Source organism: Panicum hallii, chromosome 7, assembly GCF_002211085.1.
Source record: "Panicum hallii strain FIL2 chromosome 7, PHallii_v3.1, whole genome shotgun sequence".
Lineage (NCBI taxonomy): Eukaryota > Viridiplantae > Streptophyta > Magnoliopsida > Poales > Poaceae > Panicum > Panicum hallii.
This window is the reverse complement of record NC_038048.1, coordinates 36,826,836-36,840,623: the sequence shown is the minus strand read 5'-3', so window position 1 is coordinate 36,840,623 and position 13,788 is coordinate 36,826,836. Positions and strand designations below refer to the sequence as shown.

The window sequence follows — 13,788 nt, the reverse complement described above, 5'->3', positions numbered from 1 at the left end:
GACTTGCTAAAATGTTTCTCAAAAACAAAATGTCCATCGCATTGCAATGAAGAAAGCATGTATGTGGAAGTTGCACTGCAGTATTCAAACTAGCTAGTATCCTCCTGAACACGGCTTGCCTGGTAGGTCTTTGCGTGTTGAGCTTGGTTCATCGATCATCTCTGGGCCTCTGGCAGAAGCAATGAGCCATGCAACAGCTTTGGATCTCTAATACCGCCGAAAATAAAGAAAATAACAAAAACAAGGACAATCTTTGTCTTCAGCCGTCTGTTCATTTGCTTCTTCTTCGATGCCGTCGAGCATCTTAAAAAGACACATCAGATACACAGCTCAATCAAATACAGGTACCGAGCCCACCACTTGTTAGACTAACAAGCCTCAATTCATATTTGTGGCGGATGGCAACGTGTTTTTTTCCTTGCTGGGCACCGTGCCAGGACTCCGACATTCCAAAGAAAGTATTACGCGTCGTGGGCTGCGATTTCGCAAAGACATCAGATCCAATCAGGTCGAAATATGGGCCCTCACAAGTATCAAACTTCTAGGCCTCTACCTCTTTATCAGCGAATACAAACTGTAGGATCCTGGTCGGAAATTCTGTTAGTGTAAACTCAATCCAACGGTCTTAAACTGATCGAAATTTTGCACGCGAGATCTGCAAACTATTCAAGCATCGCATTCGCCAGGAAGGTACAGACTCGTCCGTCCGTTCGTTCCCTGCCAATCGTACGTCTCCCTTTTTTTTCCAGCAAAAATAAAAGCTGCATTGTTCATCCATTTCAGTTTGTTTATGGTTGGCGCAGGTCCATGGCGACGGAGACGGGGCGGCCAACGTGATCTGAGTAGCTTTTCTCGCGCTGCTGCTTCCCCTATGTCTCTTTCGCCGCCGCCCGTGATTTCTGGTAGATTTATCGTGCTGGCGCATCGATCGCTGGATCTGATCCTCAATTTGTTGCACCGAGCCCCATCAGTTCATGTTCATCACAGGGGTGTCCTGGGCTACGAATCGTGATTCAGACCGCCCTAAAAAAGAAATGCTGAAGTCAACCTACGAAATTGAGGAGGAAGAAGGGTAGGAGGATGTATTTGACACCGGGGACGGGAACGAAATATAAAATACAGGACTTCACCGGCCAGTCTATATGTACGACGTTATTTTATATCCTGACCAGTGTATTCTTTGAGGTGCATAATATTATCTCTTCTCTACTACTTCGATCTGACCACCTGTTGCCTATTAGCAATTCGACAGGTCATTGCGCCCGGGATATCAGCGGATTTGTTCATTGCCATGGCTCATATCATAGGTGCAATGCCATAGTCAACTCATAGGCTAGCAATGGTAGCCATGGAGGAAATAGAGACTATATTTGCATAGTACTCGTTCTGTTCCAAATTGTAGTTCGTTTTGGCAAATCTAGATGTATAATTTTTACTATGTATCTAGACATAATATTTATCTAGGCGTGTAGCAAAAAAAAGCTATGTATCTAAATTTAACAAAACGACCTACAATTTGGAATGGAGAAAGTACTTCACAGTATAGAAACACAGTAGAAAACAGAGAAACGTTGAGGAACAGAAAAAAAAACTAACCTAGTTCACTCAACCATGCTAGTAATTCACTGGATTAGGGAATAGGAATATAGGATGGAGGCAATAATAGTGGTGAACTAGTGACTCTTTGGCGGTTGATTCAACCTTTCCAATTGCAAAGGAGCCTAACTGCAAAGAAAGATAGCGATTTCTCCCCTCTTGTTCCCCTTGGAAAACATTGCTCAGTTGACCAGATAAGTGGGATCCGATGCTTTCTAGTCATCGTGTCACGAAGTTTTTTTCTCTCTGCATTTAGCTGTAAAAAGTACTCAGTTGACTAAACATCATGGAAGCACCATGCTGTAAAAATTTACCATCATAACAGAATTCAAATTTTGCAGCCAAATTTTGATGTTTTATTACATTTAAGAGTCAAAATAATAGCAGAGAACCGTCTGACATTAAAAGCTACTATAATTGTAATGACAGATAGCAAAACCTATTCGTTTCCTCATATCACAAATTAAATGTAGTAACATCGATTGCCCATCTCTTACAGCTATACAGGGCAATATCACAAATTAAATGTAGTAACATGAACCATCTGATCAGCTTGGGATGGATTCACGCTACCTTAAACTTTCTGACATTTGCTTGGCGCCTTGCCGCTCTTATCCTCGATGTCTATAAAACCCGGTACATTGGCATGCCGAAACCGAGGCCTTGGAGGCTTTCAGCTCAGCGCTCTTTCCTCGACCTCTTCTTCTTCTCCCGCGCTAGCGCCATGGCGGGTACGCGATCTTCCCCCTTTCCTTCCCACTGCAGCACGCACAGTGTAAACCACTGTCTGTTATGTTCCGTTCGCTAAGCTCCCCTGTTCCCACCGTGCCCCTGCAGCCCGACGCCTCGAATGGGCGCCGGCCACCGCCGCGCTCCGCCTCTTCCTCCTCCTGCTCGCCGCCGCGGGAGCGGCCGCTGCCTCGCCGGCGCCCGCGGGGCGCCGGGAGGTGGTGACGTCGCCGCGCGGCGCCGTGGCGGCGGACGACTGGCGGTGCTCGAGGGCCGGCCGCGACGCGCTCCGCGACGGCGGCGGCGCCGTGGACGCGGCCGTGGCCACCGCGCTGTGCCTCGGCGTGGTCAGCCCGGCCTCCAGCGGCGTCGGCGGGGGCGCCTTCATGCTCGTCCGGCTCGCCGACGGCACGTCCATCGTGTACGACTCCCGCGAGACCGCGCCCCTCGCCGCCTCCAAGGTGAGTCGTCCGTCAATGCTCTTTCACCGCAGGAATTTGCGAGGGACTTGCTCCGAGCCAGCATTTTTTCTTCTCGTCCTTGCCACAACGTAGCAGCACGCCAGTACATCGACGACAATTCTTGCTAGGCAATAGCTTATTAGCTCGGGTTGACTAGGTCTCGAGGCACAGACGCACAGTGCGATCGAGAAGACCCCAAGAAACATTGTTGTGAGCTTGTGAAGGAATGCGACACGCGGATGGAGTATAAACTAACCATCCATGCCAGATACGAGTAGCCAGTAGCCAGTAGCTGGTAGTTGATTCACATGGTGGTTGCTGCTTCGGGATCTTGTCGATCTTTCAGTGAAAAATCAAGCAGGATTTGTAGTAACTTGCAAAGGGTACGGCCGTATGGGTGGTGAACTGGTGATATAGCTAGGCTGTGTCTTCCTCCCGGCAGTCTTGACGACAGTGTCGTTGCGTCTGTGGGGATGTGCCTTGGAGTGATGGGAAGGGCCATGTGGCTGCGAAAATTATCGTTGTGGTCTTGTGGTCTCTAATGATACAGTGGCGCCATCTCCCAGCGCAGTCGTCTCTGTCCTTGCTTTCCTGCCGTGTGGAAAGCGCTTCACGGTTCCGTCCACTTGCCCGGCCGGTGTCCCCCACAGTGATGCTGCGCTGTAGCGTCTGGGCCGGTGCGTGCACAGTGAGAATTGGGAAAGCCAAAAGGAATCCAAGCTAGGGTTGATGTTTACGGCTCAAACAATCGTGCCCAAGATCAGCTACCTTTCATCAGTCCACGCGCACTGGTGTACGGGCACATGTGCCCATGATAGGTCTTTTTGACTGACATATTCACCGATTCGGCCTTTCAGATATCATCAGATCACTTCTAGTTTTAAAGAACAGCGCTTGCAAAAAACAACTCTTTTTTGTAACATGGCGATATCTTATATAATCGAGGGCAATGTGAATTTGTATGACACTGTTGTGACTAGTTTCAGTTTAAGCCATGAGCAGAGGAACGATCGTTTCCTACTTTTGTTGCTCCAAGAACGAGCGAATCTTAGACTGAACAGTCGGAATCCCAACCATGCGTTCAGGACATGTACGGCGGCAACGCGACGCTGAAGGCCCGGGGCGCCCTCTCCATAGCAGTCCCCGGGGAGATCGCCGGCCTGTACGAGGCCTGGCGGCGCCACGGCAAGCTCCCGTGGAAGCGCCTCGTCCTGCCGGCGGCGCGGCTCGCGGCGGCGTTCCGGATCTCGCCGTACCTGCGGATGCAGATGGAGGCCACCCGGGACGGCATCCTGGCCAACCGGGGGATCCGCGCCGTGTACGCCCCCGGCGGCGACATCCTCCGGGCCGGCGAGGTGTGCCGCAACGTCCAGCTCGCCAGGACGCTGAGGCTCGTCGCGGAGCGCGGGCCGGCCGTGTTCTACAACGGCACGGTGGGCGAGCGGCTGGTGGAGGACGTGAGGGAGGTCGGGGGCATCGTCACGGCGGAGGACCTCAAGAGGTACCGGGTCAAGGTGCGGCGGCCGCTGACGGAGAACGTGATGGGCCTTCAGGTGGTCACCATGCCGCCGCCGTCCGCCGGTGGAGCCGGCATGCTGCTTGTGAGTCCTCTGCACTCGCAACAGTGTTATCCAATTGTTCATATCTCTCTTGTCATGTTTCGTGAAAAAAGAAAAAAGATCTCTCTCTTGTCGTGGTCCCTAATAATAACACCCTTGAGCACTTGTGAAAAATAGATTCTGAACATCCTTGCTCAGTATGGACTCCCTTCTGGCTTTGCTGGCTCTCTTGGAATCCAACGCCTCATCGAGTCCTTGAAACACTACATGGCGGTAAAGATGAACCTCGGCGATCCGGACTTCGTGAATGTTACTGAGGTTGTATCTGATATGATGTCCCCAAAGTTTGCTGCTGAGCTGAAGAAGACCATCTACGACAATATGACCTTTGACCCAAAACATTATGGTGGAAGGTAAATAGCATTTTTTCCCCAAAATAATACTGTAATAATTTCTTAATTTACTGATAAAATAAAATCCATCGGAATCAGATGACATCATAAATCTGATTTTGATCTTCTTGCATCACCTCATCAGTTCCTTCTTCCATACTCAGTGCTGCAGTATGTGTTGGAACAGAAATATCCAGTCCACTGTCCGCAGAGGCAGACCGAGGATCCTTACCATTCATCAACTTGTGTTTCAGGTGGAACATCCTTCCGGAGCATGGAACCAGCCACCTGTCCGTCGTCGACAGCGAGCGGAACGCGGTCTCCATGACGAGCACCGTCAACTCGTACTTCGGGTCCCTGATCGTGTCCCCGAGCACCGGCATCCTGCTCAACAACGAGATGGACGACTTCTCCATGCCCGCGAACACGACCCTCAATTCCCCACCACCGGCTCCGGCCAACTTCGTCAGCCCTTCGAAACGCCCTCTCTCTTCCATGACTCCGACCATAGTTCTCAAGGTAACTTCAGCGCAAAATGGATTTGAGACGATCTGCCAGAAAATTGCAGCTTTTCTGAAGACGAGCACAATTTTTTTGAACAAACTGCAGTTTTTTTCTGAAAGCTTGTGATTGCTCTGTCATGTGCCGCAGGATGGTAAGCTGAAGGCTGCGGTTGGCGCAAGCGGCGGCGCCATGATCCCTGCTGGGACGATCGAGGTGTTCCTCAACCATTTCGTCAAGAACATGGATCCACTGGCTTCTGTCATGGCGCCAAGAGTGTATCACCAGGTCTCAACATTCTTTTTTTTTTCTAAAATAAAACTTCATCAATGAGAAATACCTTAAGTCCCCTGCCCCGAGGGCGCTGATGCCGTGACGCCTAACGCTGAGAGAGACCCGTCAGCGACCTGCTAGAAATGCTCTTCCTTCTGAGCTTGGTTTTGCTTTGCCGTGTCCGCAGCTGATCCCGAACGTGGTCCAGTACGAGAACTGGACGACGGTGACCGGCGACCACTTCGAGCTCGCCACCGCGACGAGGGCGGACCTGCAGAGGAGAGGCCACGCCCTGAAGCCGCTCGCCGGGGGCACCATAAGCCAGCTCGTGGTGCACAACGTGGAGCGCCGCGGCGACCTGACCGCCGTCAGCGACCCCAGAAAAGGCGGCGTCCCGGCCGGTTACTGAAACAGCTGGTAGATCGATCGATGTGCGGCGCATTGGCCGCCGCTGCGTATGTATATGTATATGTGATCGATATAGCCACACGGCATCCTTGTATTTGTTCAGGGCCTTATTGGAAGGCCCAAACCACGGCTGATCCAGAGTTCCCCCAGATGGATTGGCCAGGATTGTAGTTCGAATTTCCGGCCCATTGCTGTAGATAAAATGGGTCGTGGGGAGAAATTGAACAGTTGTAAATAAAACATTTCATAATAAAAATTCGTTCCTTCAGTTTCGTAATAACTATGCTTCAGAGATAACTTGTTCACTAGATATTTTGAAAACACGTGCAATCTACTAGCGTCTGTTAAAAAGGAGGTACCCTGACACGGTAAAAGTAAAACCCCTCAGCCCTAATCTCAAAAAAAAAAAAAACTCAGCCCTCATACCTATCTGTCACTCTCGATGTACGTTGACAGCTACTTATCAGTCCGCACCAATATTTGATCATTGAGCTCTGAAGAGGAAACTTCTCATCAGGTTCTCAGAGGTCAGGAAATAGGTACACAAGATCGCAGAGCTGGAAGATGGATCTAACGTGTTTTGATTCATAGTGAGTACTTGTGTCTGCCCACAGGCCTTTTCATTGAGGGATCCGTCAGCCACACTTCTGTGAAATATCAATGGCCACAATGTGCTCTGCTTCCTGTTTCCACGGATACAGAGTTACAGACAGATTGACCGAGACTCATCGAGAGACCAACCCCAGCAGAAACAGCTCCCAAACCACCAAAGGAGTCAGCTGATCAAAACCTCCACAATACTTGCACCTTGTTTGAATCCAAATCCTAATGTACAAAAGTGCTAAACTTTAGCGCTAGCTACCCAAACAGAAATGCTAATGGAGTATGCTAAATTTTAACCAAAACTTAAAAACATTAGCACGAGGTACGAGTGGTTATACTCCCTCCGTAAAAAAAAAGTCATTCTAAGATCAAAATTTATCCCAAAAATAAATCATCTTACCTACCCTATTTAGAAAGTGCATGCAAGAATCAACTAATGCTAAATACAGATAATATATAAGGGCAAACATGGTCATTTTACCTCTTATTAATTTATCGTAAAATTACTAGAATAACTTGTTTTTAATGAAAGGAGTAGGTACTAAAGTTTAACATTCAATTTTAACCCATCCAAACCAGCCCAGTAGACACGTCGCGAAGCTAGCTATTCCCTCCATCCATAAAAACTAAGTCATCCTAGAAATTCTAGGACAAATTAACAAGAAGCTAAAATGATCATGTTTATCCCTATTTATTATCCATATTTGACATTAATTGATTCTTGCATGCATATACACTTTCTAAATAGGATAAGATGATTTACTTTTTAGAATAAATTTTGAATCCTAAAATTATTTATTTTACAGAACGGAGGAGGGAGTGCTTGCTATCCTATCCTATCCGCTAGTAACTCAGAAGCGCCACCGAATTGAAGCAGACCGCGAGTGGCAACTTTTGTCGCCGTTCCCAGTACGTTCGCAAGAGATTCCGGCACCATCGACGGCGGCCAGGGCTCGGGTTACGCGCAGGAGTGCAGGCCAGAGCGGATCGCAAATTCGCGGCGGGGCCCGGGCTTATCCCTCCTACGTTAGTGCATGATCAGTCAGTTGTCAGTACTCATCAGCAGGGTCGTCGTCGTCTCACTGAAACCACTACGGGCCCGTTTAGATGCAGGCCAAATTCCAACTCTATCTAACATTTGGAAGTTGCAATCTAAACGGCCCTTTGGTGCAAATATTTTGGCCCAGCCCAATGATTGGTAGGCCTGCGCGCTGGACCGATAAGCCCCTCGCGACCGCGCCCCTCAGTCCCTGGCCGTATCCTCTCGCAGCACTCGCAAACCCTAGCGTCGCTTCCCCCCGCTCGCTCTCCCCCGGGCGCCTCTCGCTTCCCCCGCCGCCGTCCTCTCCGCCGCCGTCCTCTCCGCCGGCTCGCTTCCCCCGCCGCCTTCCTCTAGCCCGGCTCGCTTCCCCCGCCGCCGTCCTCTCCCCCGGCTCGCTTCCCCCGCCGCCGTCCTCTCCGCCGCCGCCTCGTCCGTCCAGATCTATCGTGCTTGACCCGCCGTCCTCTCCGCCGCCGCCTCGTCCGTCCAGATCCATCTCCGCCGGCTCGCTTCCCCCACCGCCGTCCTCTCCCCCGGCTCGCTTCCCCCGCCGCCGTCCTTTCCCTCGGCTCGCTTCCCCCGCCGCCGCCATCTCCGCCGGCTGGCTTCCCCCGCCGCCGTCCTCTCCCCCGGCTGGCTTCCCCCGCCGCCGTCCTCTCCCCCCGGCTCGCTTCCCCCGCCGCCGTCCTCTCCGCCGCCGCCTCGTCCGTCCAGATCTGCCGTCCTTGACCCCCTCGGTGGCGATGGAAGGGTACCCCCATGACCACACCCAACATGACGACATCGACGCCGCCGGTTTCGGTAACTACTCCGGCTACCCCAACGACGACAGCTTCGTCAACATCTCCTCCGCTGGCGAGACAAGAGACTTCTTGTCGCAGCCGGCGGCATACACGCCGATGCTCGGCGTTCCGTCGTCCAGCCCACCCTCTGCTAGCCAGCTGAGGGTGGATTCGCTCGACCTCAACGCCAGCCAGTCCTGGGCAGGCATGGAGGCTTACCAGCGCATCTTGCAGACCGGAGCTGAAGAAGGCGACAGTGGCAGTATGGAGGCGCACCCGGGGCGCGTGCCCTCACGCAGCGGCAGGGGTTCCCTGGGCCTGCGTCCCCCTCGCGCCGGTGGAGTTGGTGGTGCCGGCCGCGTCCCTCCTCGTCAACGTGGATCCACATCCGGCGACGGTGGCTCTTCCAGGGGCCGTGGCGCACGTCGCCGGCTCGAACAGGCCGCCCCCGACGACAGCATGCCTCCTCCCCAAAGTGCCGGTATGGAATTACAGATGCAGGCATCTCAATTAGATGCAATTTTAATTAGATGCTTGCAGTGTTCACATACCTACAATTAGATGGTGCACTCTACAATCGCAGGCTTGATTTTGTCACTGGTGATCGATTTATGGTCAAAGCACCGGCTCAGTGTCCCCTGGCCACGGCCACAATTTTAAGGACAGTACATGATAGGAAATGAATCATAATTTGTTTTTGCAGTATGTCTGTAATTCTCATATTCCATATGAAGGCTATAGATTTTTCAAAAGCAAAAAAAAAGATTTTCTTTGTTCCATTTCTGAAGCTAGTACGAGGCATGACTACACCTCTGCATAGGAAACCAATGAAACTGAATTGGAGGAGGCACATAGGGAATCATCTCTTGACAGTGACTTATCTTTTTTTTCTAACTTGAGGAGCATCACTACTGTACAAGCAGCTGTAAGCTGCATCTAGGTACAAACCCTTAGACACTGTGAGATGCTTGTAGTATACAATTAGTTGATTCTCTTCTCTTTTTTCCATACAAATAGCCACTATATTCATGGAAGCACACGACACAGTAACAAACAAACTAGGACCAAGGATACTACTGCCTATTTGTGTCATTCCCTTATTTTGACCTTTGTCTTTCAAGTTCTCTTGGCAAAGTGTTATGGCATCTTTGTTCTGTAACGAGTTGCATTTGATATAATTGGAATTCTGTAACGAGTATAATAATTCTATTTATGTGCCACTGAGGTTGTTCAATATTTCAGAACAAGCTTGACAGGGCTCAATGGAGTGATTACCACACTCAGGTCTTTTGTCAGCTGTATTGTGACCAGATTGACTTGGGCTACTGCAACAGAGGTCAGATATCTAAGTGGGGTTGGCGAAATCTCACAGAGGAATACTTCAAACGGACAAAGCTGGTACATGACAACGTAACCTTTGGCAACAAGCTCCGAGCACTGAAGAAGGAATGGAGAGCCATACGTGATCTCCAGATCAAGGAAACCGGATTGGGCCGTTCCTCTGATGGTTCTGTCAATGCTTCCGAACAATGGTGGCAAGAGAACAGCCAGGTGCACCATCTTCGGATGTGAACAGAACTCCTAAATTAGCTTTGCAAGTGTTGTGTCTGTAACTCTATTCGTTTGCTTTTGTTGCAGGACTAGCATAAGGAGCTGAAGCATGGCCTGCCTGCCTACCTCCCAGAAATGGACAAGATGTTCCAAGGGGTGTGTGTCACAGGAGAAACTTCATATGTTCCTGGCCGCCGCAAAGGCCCACAGACCATTAGCAGTGACGAAGATGAAGTTGGCGGCGACAGCACACCACAGAGCACTCCACGCACTAGTGGCAGCAAGAGGAGCTCCAGCAGCTTTAGCACTCGCAGCACCGGCAGCAGCCCAATCAAGAAGTCCAGGAGCCCAGCAGTGCGTGCAATGCAGTCCAACATGAGGGAGCTCAACGTCATTCTGGAGAACAGGACTGCATCACAGAACCAGATTTGGGCGAAGAGGCAGAAAAGAGAGGAACAACTTGAGGAACAGAAGAGAGCCAGGAGGAAGCGAGTGAGGGAGATGGCTAGGCAGCTGGGGGTAGCTGCAGATAGCCGCCTTTGGGTTGGAGTTCTCAAGTTAGTCCGTTCTGATGAGGACATGGAGTCTTTTGAGGAAGCAGATGAAGAAAGAAGAAAATGCATCCTTGCACACCTTTCTGGGGTCGGCAACTAGAACCTCTAATCCATGCATGCACCTGTGTGTGGTTGTGTGGGTGTTGAACTCTGTGATGTGCTTAACTTTATTGTGTACGCTTGTGTTGTGCTACTTTGATGTGTTGTGCTACTTTATTGTGGTGTTGCTTGTTGATGAATATTTAAGTTATGTGGGTCCCTGTATGTGCGCTGTGTGCATGTGACAGTAGGTTACATAAGGGAAGGTTCTGCTGCATCATTCATTTTCTATATGTGATTATGTACTGATTAGAGCTTTTTCTCTTTGTTTCATGTGTGCAGGAAGCTGACGAAGCATCACCAAAGGTGGATGCTGATGCTCGTAGGAAGCAGCTGTGGGAGGAGGACTTTTTTGGCATGCTGGCAGAGGAGGATGAGGAGGACATTGCACTGATATATCGTATGTACTCTCAGTATGCCCTCCATTTGGACAAGTTCTACAATAGGGCAGAACATAGAGTTCCCAAGATGAGTGGGTTGGAGTGGGTAGAAGACAAACTAGCCAATGAAACCTCATGCTACAGCTTATTTAGAATGAGTAATACTATGTTCTATAGTTTGCATACTCTGTTAGCAAATGAGTATGGCCTGAAGGACACTGCAAAATCGACCTCTATTGAGGCTTTAGGGATGTTCCTCTGGATTGTAGGAGCTCCACAATCAGCTAGGCAAGCTGAGGATAGATTTGAGAGATCACTAGGCACAGTACACGCAATGTTCTATAGAGTGTTGGAGTGTGTGCTTAAGCTTGCGGACGATATCATTAGACCTCGGGACCCACAATTCAGCACGCCGCATCCTAGGGTGCTTAACCCAAGGTTCAACCCTGAATTCAAGGACTGCATAGGAGCTATAGATGGCAGCCACATGGCTTGTGTAGTGCCTGCTGATAAATTTGTACAGCACTTATGTCGCAAGGGCGTGACGGCACAGAATGTTATGGCTGTTTGTGACTTTGACATGTTCTTCACATTTGTCCTTGCGGGATGGCCGGGATCTGTTCATGATATGAGAGTGTTTGATGATGCCATGACTACGTACAAGGATCAATTACCTCACCCACCTGAAGGTAGAGTCTTAGGTGCTACTACATTTGGCATTCCTAATTCAAGTACTTAACACTTACAGGTACTTGCTGCTGTAGGGAAGTTCTATCTGGTGGACTCCGGGTACCCCAACCGTCCAGGTTACCTGGCTCCATACAAGGGAACCTTGTACCATATTCAAGACTTCCAAAACGTCGCAGAACCACGAGGTAAAAAGAAGACTTTCAATTATGCCCATTCATCTCTTAGAAATGTCATTGAAAGGGCATTTGGTGTACTGAAAATGAAGTGGCGCATATTGATGCTAATCCCTAGCTATCCTCCCGCAACGCAAACGAAGATTATTGTTGCTTGTATGGCTTTGCATAATTTCATAAGATTGAGTGGGCTGGACGATAATGACTTTGGGCTGGTAGATCAACATGTGCATTATGTGCCGCCAGACGCCTCTATTGAGCAGACCGAAGCTGTTGATGCCCCAGATTTTGAAGATGTTGCACAGATGAATGCATTTCGTGATTGTATTGCTGACCACCTGTACAATAGAGCCTGAGGACTTGTACTTGCATTACTTTCCAGAGGAACTTGTAATAATCTAGCTTGCGCCGGCCTGTAGGACTTGTACTTTAGATTTTTTTGTTCACGGACTATAATAATGCTACATTTTTCGGATATTTGTTGTTTGTATCAAATTTTTGCACAGAAGTTGCATGCGGTTTGAGCTATGGTGCAGTTTTATTAACTTGTAATATTGTCTGTTCAGAGGATTAGTAAAAAATCTTTGCTACTGAGTACTGTTGCATTTGATACAAATATGCAAATGGAAGCAATGTGTGCAGCTGCATCCTTTCCTTTCCATTGTGGACATAGGGGCATTCTGGTCTTTCTTAGGCCAATTCAAAGAGTTGGAATTTTGTGTTGCAAAGTTGGAATTCCAACTTTTTCTAACCCTGTGTTGTACTTGCAAGTTGGGTTAGAAAAAATTGCAATCTAAACAAGGCCTACGTATCGCAGCTGAATTGCGTCGGAAGTTTCTCTCGCTCCGGGTCGATTCCTGCCTTGACTGCAAGAGTGGACAGGCACATCGATCGATCCGCGATTGGCTGGTGAGTGAACGCTTCGTCAGTCATGCTGTGGTGGCATCTCACATTCTCACCAACCTCTGCAGTGAAGTCGTCAAGACAACCGAAGTTACACGCCGATTTACCTGCCTTGGCTACCAAGCTTCTCCTCCTCATCTCTCGCTATATACACACACACACACAGCTCTTGCCACGCTCCTCTATACGCTCAACACGGTGTACAGACAGGAGAGGGTAAAGGGGGGAGAGAAAAAAAACTACGGTCTTTGCTCTTAGGGAAAACCCGGGCCCGAGACAGAGAGCAAGAAGATGGCGTCCATGATCAGCGGAGACTTCGCCGAGGCCTACGTCCGGAAGAACGCCGGCAAGGAGGAGGAGAGGAGGGCGGAAGCGAACGCCGCCGCCGATGGCGGCAGCTCGGCGGCACAAGGGGAGAAGAAGGCCGGCGGTGGAGCGTCAGGGAAGAAGACTGCTGCGGAAGAAGCTGGCGGCAAAGGAGACGGAGGAGGCCTCTTTGGGTTCATCAGGAAGAAGGTGCATCCAAAAGCTGCTTCTTCTTGAGGCCGTTTGAGCTGCTGCTAGCTACTCCGTAGCTAGCTAGTAGGTATGTAGTAGTGGTAGTATCACCTAGCAGTACTCGCCGGTAGGCACTTGCAGGTCGCTGCGAGCATGCAAGGAAGAATTCATTCCTGTCCATCTTGTAGCAATCACCCGGTTTCAGCTCTTCCTTGTGGAATAACATGTGTGCAAGGCAAGCTATGCGGATGTGTACTAGTTTGTCGGACAAACTTCGTTCATCAATGCTCATTTGGAAAAAAAAATGGAAGAAAAATCTTTAGTGGGGGGAAAAACTAACAATGTTCATCAGACTTTGTTCATCACCATTATGATGTGGGTTTCATACTTCCATTTCCATCCACTGAAAAATAGCTTCAGGATTCGGCTCCACTACAAAGGGCAACCAAATACGCAGTCATGCTTTGCTCCCCTTGTACGCCAATTACTGGATGCAAATGAATCTTTGCTCCTCTCTCTATTCTTGCTCGACCTCCAGGTTCAGCTGAAAACTAACGTGCTGTCTCACGAGTTCCAGCCAGGATGCAGTGCTTG

At 49.7% G+C, this 13,788-nt stretch overlaps 2 protein-coding genes across 2 annotated transcripts; one reads left to right on the top strand and one right to left on the bottom strand.

Annotated features, from left to right (window-relative positions):
- The first annotated feature begins 2,176 nt into the window (after positions 1–2,176).
- On the top strand, positions 2,177–6,196 carry LOC112901603 (glutathione hydrolase 1-like). Its single transcript, XM_025970554.1, has 7 exons — positions 2,177–2,327; positions 2,434–2,786; positions 3,872–4,387; positions 4,523–4,758; positions 4,992–5,256; positions 5,389–5,526; positions 5,699–6,196. The coding sequence occupies exons 1-7, from the start codon at positions 2,243–2,245 to the stop codon at positions 5,918–5,920; spliced, it is 1,815 nt and encodes a 604-aa protein (XP_025826339.1). The 5' UTR covers positions 2,177–2,242; the 3' UTR covers positions 5,921–6,196.
- A 1,284-nt stretch (positions 6,197–7,480) lies between these two features.
- On the bottom strand, positions 7,481–8,156 carry LOC112900725 (glycine-rich cell wall structural protein 1.0-like). The gene is made up of 2 exons (XM_025969542.1): positions 7,804–8,156; positions 7,481–7,544 (listed from the first exon to the last, which is right to left on the bottom strand). Exons 1-2 carry the CDS (start codon positions 8,154–8,156, stop codon positions 7,481–7,483), a joined length of 417 nt encoding a protein of 138 aa, XP_025825327.1.
- Between the last annotated feature and the right edge of the window lie 5,632 nt (positions 8,157–13,788).